The sequence below is a fragment of the Bos indicus x Bos taurus genome, chromosome 19 (assembly GCF_003369695.1).
Source record: "Bos indicus x Bos taurus breed Angus x Brahman F1 hybrid chromosome 19, Bos_hybrid_MaternalHap_v2.0, whole genome shotgun sequence".
In the NCBI taxonomy this organism is placed as follows: domain Eukaryota; kingdom Metazoa; phylum Chordata; class Mammalia; order Artiodactyla; family Bovidae; genus Bos; species Bos indicus x Bos taurus.
The window spans coordinates 46,386,128-46,400,252 of NC_040094.1; the positions used below are offsets into that span (position 1 = coordinate 46,386,128).

General features: G+C 53.1%; 1 protein-coding gene across 1 annotated transcript; it reads right to left on the bottom strand.

Moving 5' to 3' along the window:
* Positions 1–541: 541 nt before the first annotated feature.
* WNT9B (Wnt family member 9B) lies at positions 542–11,025 on the bottom strand. Its single transcript, XM_027519355.1, has 5 exons — positions 11,020–11,025; positions 8,997–9,040; positions 8,134–8,501; positions 7,321–7,586; positions 542–6,533 (listed from the first exon to the last, which is right to left on the bottom strand). The coding sequence occupies exons 1-5, from the start codon at positions 11,023–11,025 to the stop codon at positions 6,060–6,062; spliced, it is 1,158 nt and encodes a 385-aa protein (XP_027375156.1). The 3' UTR covers positions 542–6,059.
* Positions 11,026–14,125: the final 3,100 nt, after the last annotated feature.

Consider the following 14,125-nt stretch of genomic DNA (forward strand, 5'->3'; position numbering starts at 1 on the left):
TCTCACCATGTGCTCAGAGCTAAGTCATCAGAGAAGAAACCCAGGACTGGAGAAGATTATAGAAGGCAATGGGTATGCACTCAGGCATGTCAAGGGCCTGAGTTTGAACTCCAGCTCTGCCACTCACGCAGTGAATGTTTTGAGCTCCCCAACCTCAGTTTCCTCATCTGTAAAATGGGGGTATCACTTCTTACCATGCAGAGTGGAGAAGCTCTACTTTAGGAAGAATGCCAACTAAAAAATACGTAAGGGATGGTGGAATTTTAAAAAATCTTCACTTGCAATTGATTTGGGCAAGGATCATCACCAGTGGATGCTAAGACTATTGGGTAAAACGTTGCTGGGAAACGAGATGGTCTCAGAATCTTCAAGTATCAACTCCCACAGATGAGTCATGACCCAGAAAAGGAAAGGGTAACTTTATATGGGAGAGAGCTGGAGGAAACCACCTTAACCAAGCGATGAAATTGAGCATCTCAAGTAAAGCTGATAAACCTCGGCTCCTGACAGCACTCACAGAGAAGGGCGCACACCCCCAAGCTGATCTCTTGCCAAAACGTTTAATCAGAATCTAGTTATAAGGACACAATCAGACAGATCTCGGTTGAGAGGCATTCTTCAAGACACCCAGCCTGAACTCTTCAAAATATCAATATAGTGAAAGCAAAGAAGGCAAGGAGACTATTCTAGAAGAGAGGGGGCTAGAGAGACATGACAGCAAAATTCAATGCCCAATTCTTGAGTGGACCTTGGATCAGGGAAAAAAAGCTATGAGGGATATTTTGAGGGGCAACTGGAGAAATTTGAATGGGGATTGTGTATTAGACAATCTTGTGTCAATGTTAAATCTCTCCGATGTGATTATGGCCTTGTCATTCTTTTGGAGAACAAGTGATAAAGTATTTAAATGCTTTGGTGTCTACAGTGTCCTCACATGTGGATCAACAAAATAAATATGCATGTATTTATATATTTATTTATACATGTATTTAACTATATATAGAGAAAATATGGCCAACTGCTTTTAAAAGGGGGTCTATCCACCTGGTGATTGACTCTGCAAGTCCTGATCCCCAGGGAAAGTAGTGGCCCTGAGCAGCTAAGGGTGGAGGGGCCCAAGGGCCTGTTTGGAAGCTGGTTTGGGGGCTGGAGAAGTGAAAGGCTCCGATATGAGTGGGAAGAGGCTAAAGGCAGTATAGGGTAGACAGAAGACAGGGTTTAGAGGCTAAGACCTGGGTCTGCAGTGAGTCACTTAACCATATTGTGCCTCAGATTCCCTCTCTGTAAAAAGGGAAGGAAGGCGCCTGCCTCATGAGGCTCAGGTGAGGAAACAGGTGAGAAACCCTTCGGTGGGCTGGAGCCTGCTGCTGTGGGTGTGGACACGCCTGTCACTACTGTGGGCCCAAGAACACAAGGGAGCGGGAACACGTTAAGACAGGCAGGGGAGTGGACCTCACTCTGCCTCCCACCCCGGGGATCCCGTGTGGATCCCAGAAGGCTGAAGAGCCAGGGCAGGCAGGGCCAAGCCTTCTCTGCTGCCCTTTGTTCTGAAAGGGGCCTCCTCTCCCATCAGCCCTCCAGCAGCAGCTGGTGGAAGACACGCATTTGCACATCCCAAAGTGTGCTGGGAAGGCAGTGGCCAGGGAGGGACTTGAGGCCAACGTGTAAGTGACTGAAACCTCCGCATGGTCGTGTGTCTTGTGTCTCTTATGGGACCACAAGTCCCTGAAGGCTCCTGCTCTGCCTTAACTTGCCCCCACCCCACCCTGCATGGCTGGCCACAGGCTGTGGGCCCTAGAAATACTTGTCATCTCCAGGAGGGCACCTGGGCTCTGGCCTGGTCCTACTTGGTGTATAACCTTTGGTGGGTCACCTCCTTCCTCTGGGCCTCGGCTGACCCAGGATCCATACAATGGGATGATCCATCTCTGTGCTCCCTCCTTCCAAGGGGAGGCAACAGCGCAGAGGCAAGAAGTCATACTTTGCACACGTATGTGTGTCTGAGTCCTTTTGCTGTTTACCGGAAACTATCACAACATTGCTAATCGGCTATGCCTCAATACAAAGTAAAAGTTTTTTAAAAAAGAACTCATCCTTTGGCATTCATGCACTCTATGTTCTATCCTGACGCCATTGCTGGTCATTAGGAGCCTTCACCCCTCACAGCCTCTGTTACCTTGACCATGAGATGGGGGTGGTCATGTCCAACACCCAAGGTCATTGCTATAAAGTGAAATAAAATAGGTACCAAGAGCTGACATGTGGTTTATTGATTTATTGTCTCTCTCTCCCACTAGAGGGGCAGCCCCACAAGGCAGGGACTTCCTCTGCTTCCCTTACACCCCAGCACCCCGGATGGTGCCTGGTGCTCAATGGGAGCTCCCTAAACCACCATTGACTGCCTGGATGGACAGAACAGGTGGTTGGTACGTGATGGCTCCCTCTGTGGTTCTCAAATGTGCTGAGACATAAAGCATTCAGAGTTCATGATTGTTGAGAAAGTAAATTCGGGGAAGCAAGAAGTAATCTTCAGGGCTGGTCTGTCTGTCTGTTGGCCAGCAGAGGACACCAGAGAAGCTGGGTTTATCCAAACCAGGGACAGACATGATGTGCCCACAAGAGCCAGCAACATGCATGAGTGAGGTGTGTGTGTTGAGGTGTACTTGGCAAACTAGGGAGCCCCCATGTATCCTGTCTAATAGGGCTCCCTCTCTCCAGTTGACTGTGGGCAGGGTGGGAATGAAGGACCAGCATGCCCGTGCAGCTGATTTTACAAAAGAAGCCAGAAATCCAAAGGAAAACAAATCACTTGTAAAGGAAAAACACAGGGACTTCCCTGGCAGTCCAGTGGTTAAGACTCTGTGCTTCCAGTGGAGGGGGCAAGTGTTCGATCCCTGATGGGGGAACTAAGATCCCACAGGTTGTGCAGTGTGGCCAAAAAAAAGAAAAGAAAAACACAAACAAGAGCAAATAAAACTCATCTTTGGGCTGGGAGGGGCCCTCAGTACAGCCAAACCCTCTCAGGTGGTGTGGGCAAAGGGAGGGAGGGCCCAGTGGAGCCCCTGGAGTAGCCTCCACGGGGTCCTCAATTCTCCAGGCCCCTCAGGCAGTCCCAACCCCTGAGACACAGAAAATGCTGACATGCTGTCTAGATCGGTCCGGGTGTATCCAGACTTTGGGGCTCCCAGGTCCAGGATAGATCAGCTCCCGTCACTTGGCCCATGTCGATGCTCAGGAAATATTCAGTGAAAGGACCTCTTCAGTGTGACTTCGAGCACAGCCCTCCACCTCTCAGCAGCATATGCAAAATGGGTCGTGATGTGGCCGCACCTACCTCATAGGGAGAGTGGGGAATCGAGGGAGACTAGAGGGACCAAAGTCGTTCCGGAGATGAAAAGTGCTTTACAAATGCCAAGTGTGGTCATCCTTGTTATCATTATTATCATAAGCAGGACAGTTTTTCCAGAGCAGAAGCAGGGGCCTGGGACCCGGAAGAGCCGAGAATATACAACGACTTCACAAGGAGGATCGGATGAAGCCCGTCGGAGTTTGTGCTCAGAGAAGATGCTGCTCACCAGCTCCAGGACAGAGCCACCCAAGGGACATGGAGTCCACCAGACCTCTTCCCCGGCCACCTGGTGTCCAGTTCGTGGGGACCCCAATCACGCCAGCTGTATTTCCCCAGATATACACAGGCTTCCAGCAGAATACACAACCCCCACAGATGCTGCCCATAAAATATAGAAACTATATAAATAACATAAATATTCTCTCATATATATCTTAGCTATATAAATTATTTTCTTTTGCCCTAAAAACTCTATATATATGCGAGGTAGACAAAAAATACCCTGTGAATGTTTCCCTTAATGCTATAGAATGAGTGGTCAGTGGCCACTGGTCCCAGGGGCCCCAGTTGGGCTGAGATGGACCTTTGGGGGCAATTGGAAGAGAAAGGGGTTGGAGCAGGGGAGGAAGAGAGGAGAGACAGCTGGACAGCGAGGACCTGAGAGGCCGAGGGGCCCTGAACCGCATCATCCTGGGCTGGGTCAGTGTTACTGGCCGGCCGTGGCCTCAGTCCCTCAGAGTCTACCCTTTATCTTCCTGCCACCCCTGCACTGCTGGCCATGGGCCTGGGGTGCGAATGGCATTTCGGAGAATCAGGCTCCCCCTTCCTGCTGCCTCATGCCTCAGGGTGAGCCATGGCAGAGGCAGAGCTTGGGTCTCATAAGGATGGATTGGGCAGGCAGAAAGAAAGTCTTCATGCAATGGAGGCATGGAGGGAACTCGGGAGACAGCCCTTTCTCCTTCTTCTCTTCCTGCCAAGATGTGGGCCTGCTGCTCGGGTCAGCAAAGTCACTCTCGGGAGGGGTCTCAGGTCAGTAGGGCTTTTCATCAGAGCCTCTGCAGCCAAAGTCCTTCCAGCATCCCTCAGGAGGCTGCATGATCCACCGAAGACAGGGCAGGGTCTCCTTGCCCTCAGAGATCACAGGGAGCCCCCAGGAGCTGCTTCCTGGGGCTTGCACAGACGGTTTCTCAGCACTCGGCTGATTCTGAAGTTTCCTGTCCCGGCAAAGGGTCAGCAACTCTGGGTTCAGGGAGAAAGGAAGCTGACAGAGGGCGCGGCAGGGCCAGCAGAGCAGCCAAGGGCGTCCCGAAGGAGGTCACTTCCTCCCGGCTGGCATCAGGCCCTGCTCTGGGAAAGCACATGGCTTCCAGCAAAGTGACCCCTGCAAGGTCTGCATCCTGATCCAGAGAGGTGTGTGCTGCTGAATGAGAGCCCTCAGCCTGGCAGGTCCCAGGGGCGTGCCTGCATGTTGGAGTGGGGAGGCCTGTGTGTACCCATGGGTAGTACCAGCTCCTCTCGCCTCCCTCCCAGGGCCTTAGTAGGTAGCCCTGGAAATGTCCACAGTATCAGAAGGAATTAGCAGCCACTTCTCTTCCTCAGGTAAAAGCCAAGGTGGAGGGCCCTTAGTAAATGAAAGGGGCCCCCAAAGAGCCCAGCTTAGCAAACACTTCCCATGTTCATAACTCCCACCCAAGCAAAAGCCTGAATTAGATGAGTAGCCGTAGAAGTAGAAATGTAACTGAATCAAAACTCATACACCAGCTCTCGTATATCACGCCAGCTGTGCAGGGCCTCACCGCACAGGGCGACCCCAGCTACTGGGAGTTGACCCAAGTGGGCTTATGGCGGGGCTGAGAAACTGAGGGGGTCTCTGTCTCCCTGGGCAACCTCGGTGTACTATCTGAGCCTCACCCTGGGGACTGGCTCGTCTACTGGGCTCGCGTCCACTGGTGTTTTTACTGAGCAGCGCTGGTTGGGCATGGGTTACTCAGCTCTCAAGGTGAGAATGAGGGCTGGTGGAGGCATATTTTAAAAACCAAATCACAAGGATCCAGGGCACATAGCTGACTCCTGCTTTCCTTTCTCCAGACCAACGGCTCCAACCACCTGGCCTTTCCTCCCATCTCTAGCACAGCAAAGCTCCAGGGTGGGGAAATGAAGGCATATGACCCCCGGGGTTGACTATCACCTGGGTGGGGCCTGAGGGCTGACCTGACCCATCCCAGCCTGACTCCAGCCTTCGCTTCCAGCTGACCCTGCCTCCCTGGGCCTTCTTGGCCCAGAAGTTCACCTCCCAACCTCTGGCTGGCTTTAGTCCACTAATCCCAGGATTCATGATGGCGAGATGTACTCGCTCTCCTCTCTAAAACCTCAGTCCTGCCCTCCTCTGGGTCTCCCTTAGTTCCCTCCACATCCTTTCCACTCTGCCCTCCTGCTCCAAGTCCTCAACCAGGCTGGGGACCCTCAGGTTCAGGGGTGGGGCTCTCCTTGCTGAGAGCTGAGAGAGGGGAAGCCTGATGGGAGCCAATGGGGAGAGGCGCATGAGTGTGCTGGCACGCACGTGGATGATCATGCGCATGACACGTGCTCCTGCCCGGGTTGGCGGGAGCGGGAGTTGGGGGGGGAGCGGCTGGACAGCCGGCTGGCCTGGAGGTGGCCCGGTGCCATGGGAGGTCCTGGCAGCGCCTGGCTGGCACACTGGGCAGCGGGCCTAGTGCTTACAGGTGTATACAAGCTCCTCCCGCACACACTGCTGGCACTCCACGTAGCAGCACCACTGCACCTGGCAGTGGCAGGAGAAGGCCGTCAGGCGGCTCTGGGTGTCATAGCCGCGCCCGCAGCACAGGCTGCTGCAGCTGGCCTCGCGGGAGCACACCCTGCCCCCTGTGCCAGGCGAGTACTTGCTGGGCCGGCAGAAACTGGGCGAGTCCTCCATGTAGACCAGGTCCCCAGGCCGCGGCGCCGGGCCCTTGCTGGGACTGCCTGGTCTGGCCGGTGCCCACAGCTCCAGGCGGCCCAAGGCCTCATTGCTGGCACTGGACACCTTGACGGCTGAGTCGTAGCGCAGCTTCAGCACCTGGCCTGTGTCGCGGAACGGGGACAGCTGCTTCCAGCAGGTGCGCACGGCGCAGGAGCCTGACACGCCGTGGCACTTACACGTGGTCCGGAGGCCACTCTTCACGGCCTGCGAGGAGAGGCAGGAGGGAGGCGTGGTCAGGGGCCTCCAGGCTGCAGCCCCCGGAGTGCCAACTGTGGCCGGGGAGCCGCAGGAGGATGGGAGAGGACAGGGGAGGCCCACATGAGGCGGGCAGCTAAAACTCAAGCTGGCCCATGTGGCACATTAGTGCAAACTAGCTCTAGGCACCCCTTCTCCTGGGCAGAGACAGTCTGAGGACCGTCTCACCTTGGTGAGAGCAGCGGGGGCTGGATCTCACCCCAGCACCTCCCCGGGCCCAAAGTTCCTGTGGAGCAGACAGCTTGCACAACTGAACACAGCAGCCCTGGTTTACACCAACTCAGTGATGGGAACACAGGACACAGAACTCAGTCTCTTAAAGAAATGGAGCCCGAGCTTCTCCCAGCTTCCCGGTCCCAACAGACCTGGATACTTTTTACCCTCCAGTCTTTCCACTGCTGTGTGACCTCAGCTAAGTCCCTTCTGTCTTCCCATCTGTAAAATGGAGGAGGGCCAGGGGTTGTACCAGATCAGTTTTCAAACACCATTGGCTCCTAGGGCCTCCAGGAAGGGCAGTGCTTGGAATGGAGACCCTTCTCCAAACACGTTCCTGCCTCACCAAGCCAGGCTCCCACCTGGTACTTGACAACAGTCCAGAGTAGATGCCCAAGGAACACTGGTTGAAAGGATGAGGTTCATCCTGGACGGCCTCTGTGTGTGTCCTGCAGGGGGGTAGGGTGGGTACTGGCCTCCTAGAGACCCGGCTCCCCGGCTCTGCAACCAGCGATGCACTCACCTTGATGCCCACGTGGGTGTTGTGGGCGTCTGCCCGCGCCCGCAGGTCTTTGCTTCCTCTCTTGGGCCCCAGAAAGTTGTTCAGGAACTTGGTGCTATACTTGAGGTTGTCACCACACACACCCCACTGCCAGGCTTGCCGGCTCTCGAGGCCCGGGGAGTCATCACAGGTGCACCGCTCCATGCGGCCAGCGCTGCAGGCCCGGGCCAGAGTGTGCGTAAGGGCGGCTGCGGACACCGCATACAGGAAGGCCGTCTCCTTGAAACCTGGGCCGGGCCGGGGGGGTGGGATCGGGAGGGAGGAGGAGAGTGGGCTCAGGGGCTGTAAGCTGCCCTCTGAGGGTAGACAGGCTGGAGGGAGGGGCGTGTTACCCCAAGGACACAGTTCAGGGCACTTGCCCTGTCGCCCACCCCTTAAACTCAGGCTGCAAGTTGCTGTCTAAATGGAGCTTCCTGTTCCCTGCGGGGTGTGTGCCCAGGTTCTCAGGGCGGCAGGATGGGGGACTGCTTCCTCTACTGAACAGATGAAAACACAGATGCAGAGAAAAGTGACTTAGGCGCCTGGTGAGCCCTAAAGCTGGGCTAAACCACTGATCTTGACTCCAAGGTGATGCGTGAGCAAGTTGGACCAACCTGTTTCTGAGCTGGGTTCATAAAAGCAACGTGGACTAGGGACAGGGGCCTGGGGAGTGGGAAAAGCAGCCCTCCTCCTCTCGGTTCTACCCCCCCCCCACCCTCCTGCTCCAAGCCTCCTCCTCCCTGTTCTCCTCCCCGGGCTCCTTCTCCTCACCCTCCTCCCCACCCTCCTCCCTACCTCTCTTGAGCAGCCCCGTCCTCCCCTCCAGGCTGCAGTTCCAGCGCTCATGCCGGAACTGAAACTGGCACTCGAGCAGGCTGAGGTGTGCGGCATCCTGCAGGGTCTCAGCCAGGCCTGGCTCCCGCCGACAGAGCTGCTTCTGCCGGCGGGACAACTTCAGGAGGTCACACTGCTTCAGGTGGGCCCCGCCCTGTGCTGGGGCAGCGGTGCCTAGCCCGGGGAAGGGCGTCAGGACCTCCCGCCCGGTCAGGCTAAAGGGAGCAAGAGAAGGGAGACCAGTGACCCTTGGGGGTTGTGATGGAAGGTGAAAGATGACAATCCCTAAGGATGGGGGGCAGGTGAGGGGAAGGGGGCCTTCTTGGGGCCTGCGTTATTTGGCCTTCTGGGAGGGAGGCTGACCCCATTTTACAGAGGAAGAAACCAAGGTGCTTAAAATAAGGGTGAGTACAAGATTTCAAACTCAAGTTTTCTGGAAGCCAAAGTCCCTGCTCTTCTTATCCACCTTGTTTCCCAAACTTGCCGAATCAGAAAAATCATATGGCATGCTTATTTAAAATACAGATGCCCAGGACTTTTCTGGTGATTCAGTGGCTAAGACTCCATGCTTCCAACACAGGGGGTATGGGTTCAGTGCCTGGTTAGGAAACTATGATCCCACATGCCACATAATATGGCCAAAAAAAAAACCTTTTTAATTAAAAAAATTTTTTTCTTTTAAACTCCAAAAAAAAAAAAAATACAGATGCCTAGGATCTATACTTAACAGTTCTGCTTCTCTTGGTCTGGAATAGGGCCTGGGAATCTGTACATTTACCACATTCCCTGGGCAGTGCTGAGAATCAGGGCAGTTTGGGAAATACCGTATGTAGTTATCAGCTGCTTCCAGGAAGGGAGAGCCATGTTGCTAAGGGGGGGGGGGTGGCAGAGGGATGTAGCCACTGAGAAGGTATCCGGCCAATGGCCCTGGCATCCCTCTCCCCCTTACATTAGGTAGCTGCCCAAGTAACACCAGGCCAAGCTAACTTGTCTCCACAATCCCCATAGATCTTTAACCATCTGGCCACTCCATGTCTGCTACCAAGAGATACTTGGGGAATACCTGAATGGATGGAAGATTGGGAGGATGGGGAGATGAAGGAAGAAGGATGGGTGGATGGATTGACAGGTGGACGCAGATGAAGAAGCTGCATTTCCATCAGGCTATCAGCCCCTGAATTCTTATTCTGCTGTATCTGAAGTCCAGGAATGCTTCAGTCAGGCTGCCACGTTCCAGTGGCTTGACTGTCACTTCCTAGCTGTGTCATCCAGAAGGATTGATTTTTCTCCTCTGGGAAGTGGAAAGAGTGATCCTCTCCACCTCCTGCACTGCTGGGAGGATTGTATGAGAAGTTACTAACCACAGAGTTTTGGACTTGCTGTTTCACTTTCCCCCGGCTGGAGTTTCTCAACTCTTTCCTCTTGCAAGATGCCTTATTCTCTAACCTGGCCAGAATCTTCCCATTGTCCAGATAAGGAAACAAAGGTTTTAGGTTTTACAAAGAGGTGATGACTAGCCCTCTTCTCACAGCAGATCAGCAGCAAGGTGAGGACTACAAACAGAGCTCACCTTCCATCCCCCCAGAAGCGATCCATGAGATGTTTCTCCCAGTTCAAGTTATCTGCTGTTTCCTGGACCCTGGTGGCCCTCGGTGTGGGTGGAACATATACATCAATCTGGCAACCAGGATGCAGCCCCTTTCTGGAATATGCTGGCCTTATAACCATGGGAAAAGATCAAAGGTGGAAGCAGTGCTGGCTCTTAAGCTCCTGCTTGGATGTGAGACTTGTCACTCGTGCTCAAGCACCACCAGCCAAGGCAAGCCCTGTGGCCAAGCCCTGAGTGGTCAGAGAAGCCCACATCCCACAGAGCCAAGGGCATGGCTCTCCTGTTTGGAGCCACCTGCCCCAGCTAGGACATCTGGCTGGATGCCACACCCTGCCTGTCTGCCCCAGGGAGGGTGTGGGTCCTGGCCAGGCCCCAAGTGCCCCCAGAGAGTACCTGTAGATTCCAAATCCATCAGGTGCAGCCAACCCAGTGTGGAGCATATCTCCGAAACTCCTGAGTAGAGACAGATGCTATCAGGCTCCTCCTGGCCCAGCCTGGCCCTGGGCTCCCCTCCCAGACAGGGTGAGGGCAGGGACCCGTTAACCATTAATCTGGGGGCAAATGGATAAATTTCCAGTCCACCAGGTCTACACCCAAACCCCTCCCTGCAGTCTGGCAGGAAACCCTCCTCAGAGCTCAACCCTTGGCAGGTCCAGAGCAGAACCTGATGTCAACTCCAGCCCAGGAGGCCCCACCCTGACCAGCCTCCGGTGTGGAGGGCAGCTTGGGGGCTGCAGGAGCAAAGGGCACAGCAGCCATCTAACCCCTCAAATGTCTTCCTCCCCACACCAGCAGTGGGTGTGAAGGACAATTTCTGCTCAGGCAGTTCTTGTGTTTCAGAAATTGGGACCTCCCTTGTAGTAGTGATTGACAGGTAAGAGGACAAGCAGGGAATGCTGGGAATTTGGGGCCAACAGGGCTGCACATCCTTCAGGGTTTGTCTTAAATGACATTTGCATATTATTTTTATATCATTAGACCTATATTATATAACTTATATTCTACTACACAATATTATCTACCATGGTTTTGGGTTTTTTTGGCTGTGCTGCATGGCTTGTGGGATTTTAGTTCCCAGTCAGGGATTGAAGCTGGTCCCGGCAGTGAAAATGCTGAGTCCTTATCGCTGGACTACCAGGGAATTCCAATATCTACCATATTTTGAGTGCTTATTACTAAGTCCCTTAAATTACTCTTGCAGACACCTGTTGGGTTGGCTGCCTACCTGGTCTTTCTACCGCCATGGTTACCCTGTCAGCCATTTTATACCATGTGACCTTGCTCTGGCCTGTTGATTGGACCACTGAGGATCACATGACCCAAGCTGGGCCAATCCATTCTTTCTCTGGGAATTTGGAATTTGACTTAGAGCAAGCACACAGTTGCTTTCTCTCTCTTTCTTTGGGTGACTAGGCTTGTAACTCAGGAGGTACAAAGAGAAAGCTGATCTGAAGAGAGAGAGAAAGTGACTCAAACACAGAGAGAGAAGCAGAAGTAAGAATGGGAAGGAGAATTTCGGGAGCTTTTCAGTCCCTGGCCCCAGAGTCTTCCTGTGGTCATCACTGTTCTTGCTTGAGACACTTCTGTCTGTAGAACAACATCAAGGCTGGGAGTCAATTTGTCTAATTAAGGGTGTCATCCCTGATCACCCACCTCCTGACAGCTGTGGAGTACCACACTCCCTGGGCTGTTCTTGTGAGCTCAGTTCAGCAAACACCTTTTCCCCCATCAACGGTTCCTTGTTTTTTTAATTTCGTGTAATTGACCCTGTGATTGATGGCCCCAGGAGTCCAGTATAAAGTCGGTTAATTTTATTAGCAGTAATGACACTTAGTAGCGATTAATGGTCAGGAAAGGCAGTCAACCGCACAGGAGCCTCAGGCCACACCGGGCTCTGGTCTGCCCAGGGTTGCTCTCAAAAAGTACCCCCTCACAGCCTCAGGGACCCCCTTAAGGGCCTAGGAAGACAGTTGAGAGACATACCACCCAGTTTCCCTTTTACTGGGTTGGCCAAAAAGTTTGTTCAAGTTTTATTGTAAGATGTTATGGAAAAACCCGAACGATCTTTTTGGCCCACCCAATATTTGTTTTCTATGTTGTAGTCTGGGATCATTTTTCCTTTGAAGAAAGAGTACTATGACATTAAACTTGGAAAATACTTCAGCTGGTTTCCTTAAACAGTGCTAGTAAATGCTGTAACACACGCCCTACGGATGCCAAGGTATCTGCTAGAGATGGTTTCTTCTTGGACCTCAGGAGAATTATAGGTGTTGGAGGTTCCAGTCTGTTCCAGGGTCCATGGGCATGATCAGTTCTCCTTTAAGAAACCATCTTTTCTGGCACCCCAGGCCTGAGAACCCCATCCACCAGGCCCTTCTGCAAAAATCTCCATCCCCACATGTTAGTTGAGCTCCTTGAGGTTCAGATGAACAATCAGAGATCAAGTAAGCATCAAGACAAAACCTGTGGTTGTAATGAAGACACTGCCCCCTGGTCAGGTCAGATGCAATCAACCAAGCAAGTGACCAGTGTTCAGAACAGAAGCACAGAGGATGGATAATCTGTGAACTTGCCAATTGCCCTTCCAGACTGAGGAACAAGAGGGCCTCCAGGCCCCTGCCTGACTCAAGTGCCCCTGAGCCACACAGGACAACCCCGCCTTCATCGGTTGTACCTGCTTTGGCCCAGCTGGTCTGTCTCCCCCATTCCTGTTTCCTGTTGGGCTCTCTCAGGCTGACTGCAGCCTCTCACGTCCCATTAGGAAAGCAGCGACCCCATGTGACCAGCTCCATTCTCTTCTCCTCTTTGTCCCCAGCCTGTGCCCCTCTGCCCTCTGCGCCCTCAGCCAATGGCCCTTGGTGCTCAGGATGATAAGACCAGAAGCCCCACTCACACACAATGAGATGCCATTGGCTTTGACCCCAGAAACTCTCCAGTCACTTCCCAGGCTACCTTGTCTCCCTCCAAAGTGGGAAAAAGTCAAGGGTGCCCCTCAGGACTTCACTTCATATCCCACTTCCCCAAGCTCCCCTTCCAATCACCCGGCCTTTCCCACCCCTGCCTCCTTTCGCCTTGTCCAAGGCTCACCCCATCCATAGTTTTGGCTAAAGCTGCTCCATCTAGGGCATTTCCCTGGGGGTCCAGTGTTTAAGAATCCACCTTTCAATGCAGAGGATGTGGGTTGAATCCCTGGTCAGGGAGCTAGGATCCCACATGCCGTGGAGCGACTAAGCCCATATGCCACAACTACTGAGCCCATGCTCTGGAGCCCACACACAGCAACTAAGACCCAACATAGCCAAATAAATAAATACATAATTATTTTTTGTTTTTTAAAGCTGCTCCATTTGGGATGACCTTGAAGGAAGCAAAAGCAGGTTCCCCCAGGCTTTGGGGGAAGCATTGGTCTAGCATCAACAGGACCCCAGGGACCACCAAACCCATGGGCAGAACTGGAAGTTCTCCCTGGAATGATCACCCACAATCTCCTAGAGTGTGGGGATCCAAGGACCCTCAAGGCTGTTTAGCTCTGGGGAGTCTGGTCCCAGGTCTGCCCTCATTCACTGGTGACCCCAGGGATGTCCTCTCAGCCCCAAGCTCATTCCATACAACAAATACACCTTGTCTAGCGGAAGAGCCAGACCAGAGCCAGATTGCCTTGGCTCAAATCCCACCTCCACCTCTTACTAGCTGTGCCACCTTGGACAAGGCGCTTCACCTCTCTGTGCCTCACCTGTGATATGCAGACATCACAGGACTTTTCACATGGTTGTTGTGAAGACTGGGCTTCCCTGGTGACTCAGACAGTAAAGAATCCACCTGCAATGCAGGAGATCCAGGTTCCATACCTGTGTCAGGAAGATCCACTGGAGGAGGGCATGGTTACCCACTCCAGTACTCTTGCCTGGGGAATCCCATGGACAGAGGAGCCTGGCAGGCTACAGTCCATGAGGTCCCTAAGTGTCAGACAGGACTGAGCAACTAAGCATATTGTGAAGATTAAATGAATTAACATCTGTAAAGCTCTTAGAACAGTGCCTGGCACACAGTAAGCTCCAGGTCATTGGAGCTTACAAGAAGTGTAAGCTTACAAGAAGTGTCATTCTTCTTTAAAAAAAAAAAAAAATTATGTATTTGGCTCTCCTGGGTCTTAGTTACAGCACACAGGATCTTCAACCTTTGTTGTGGCATGCAAGATCTAGTTCCCTGACTTCCCTGACCAGGGATTAAACCTGGCCCCCCTGCATTGGGAGCACGGAGTCTCAGTCACTGACCACCAAGGAAGTCCCGAAAGTGTTATTCTTAAGCATCTGCTATGTGCCAGGTGCCGTGCTGGGTGCTGGG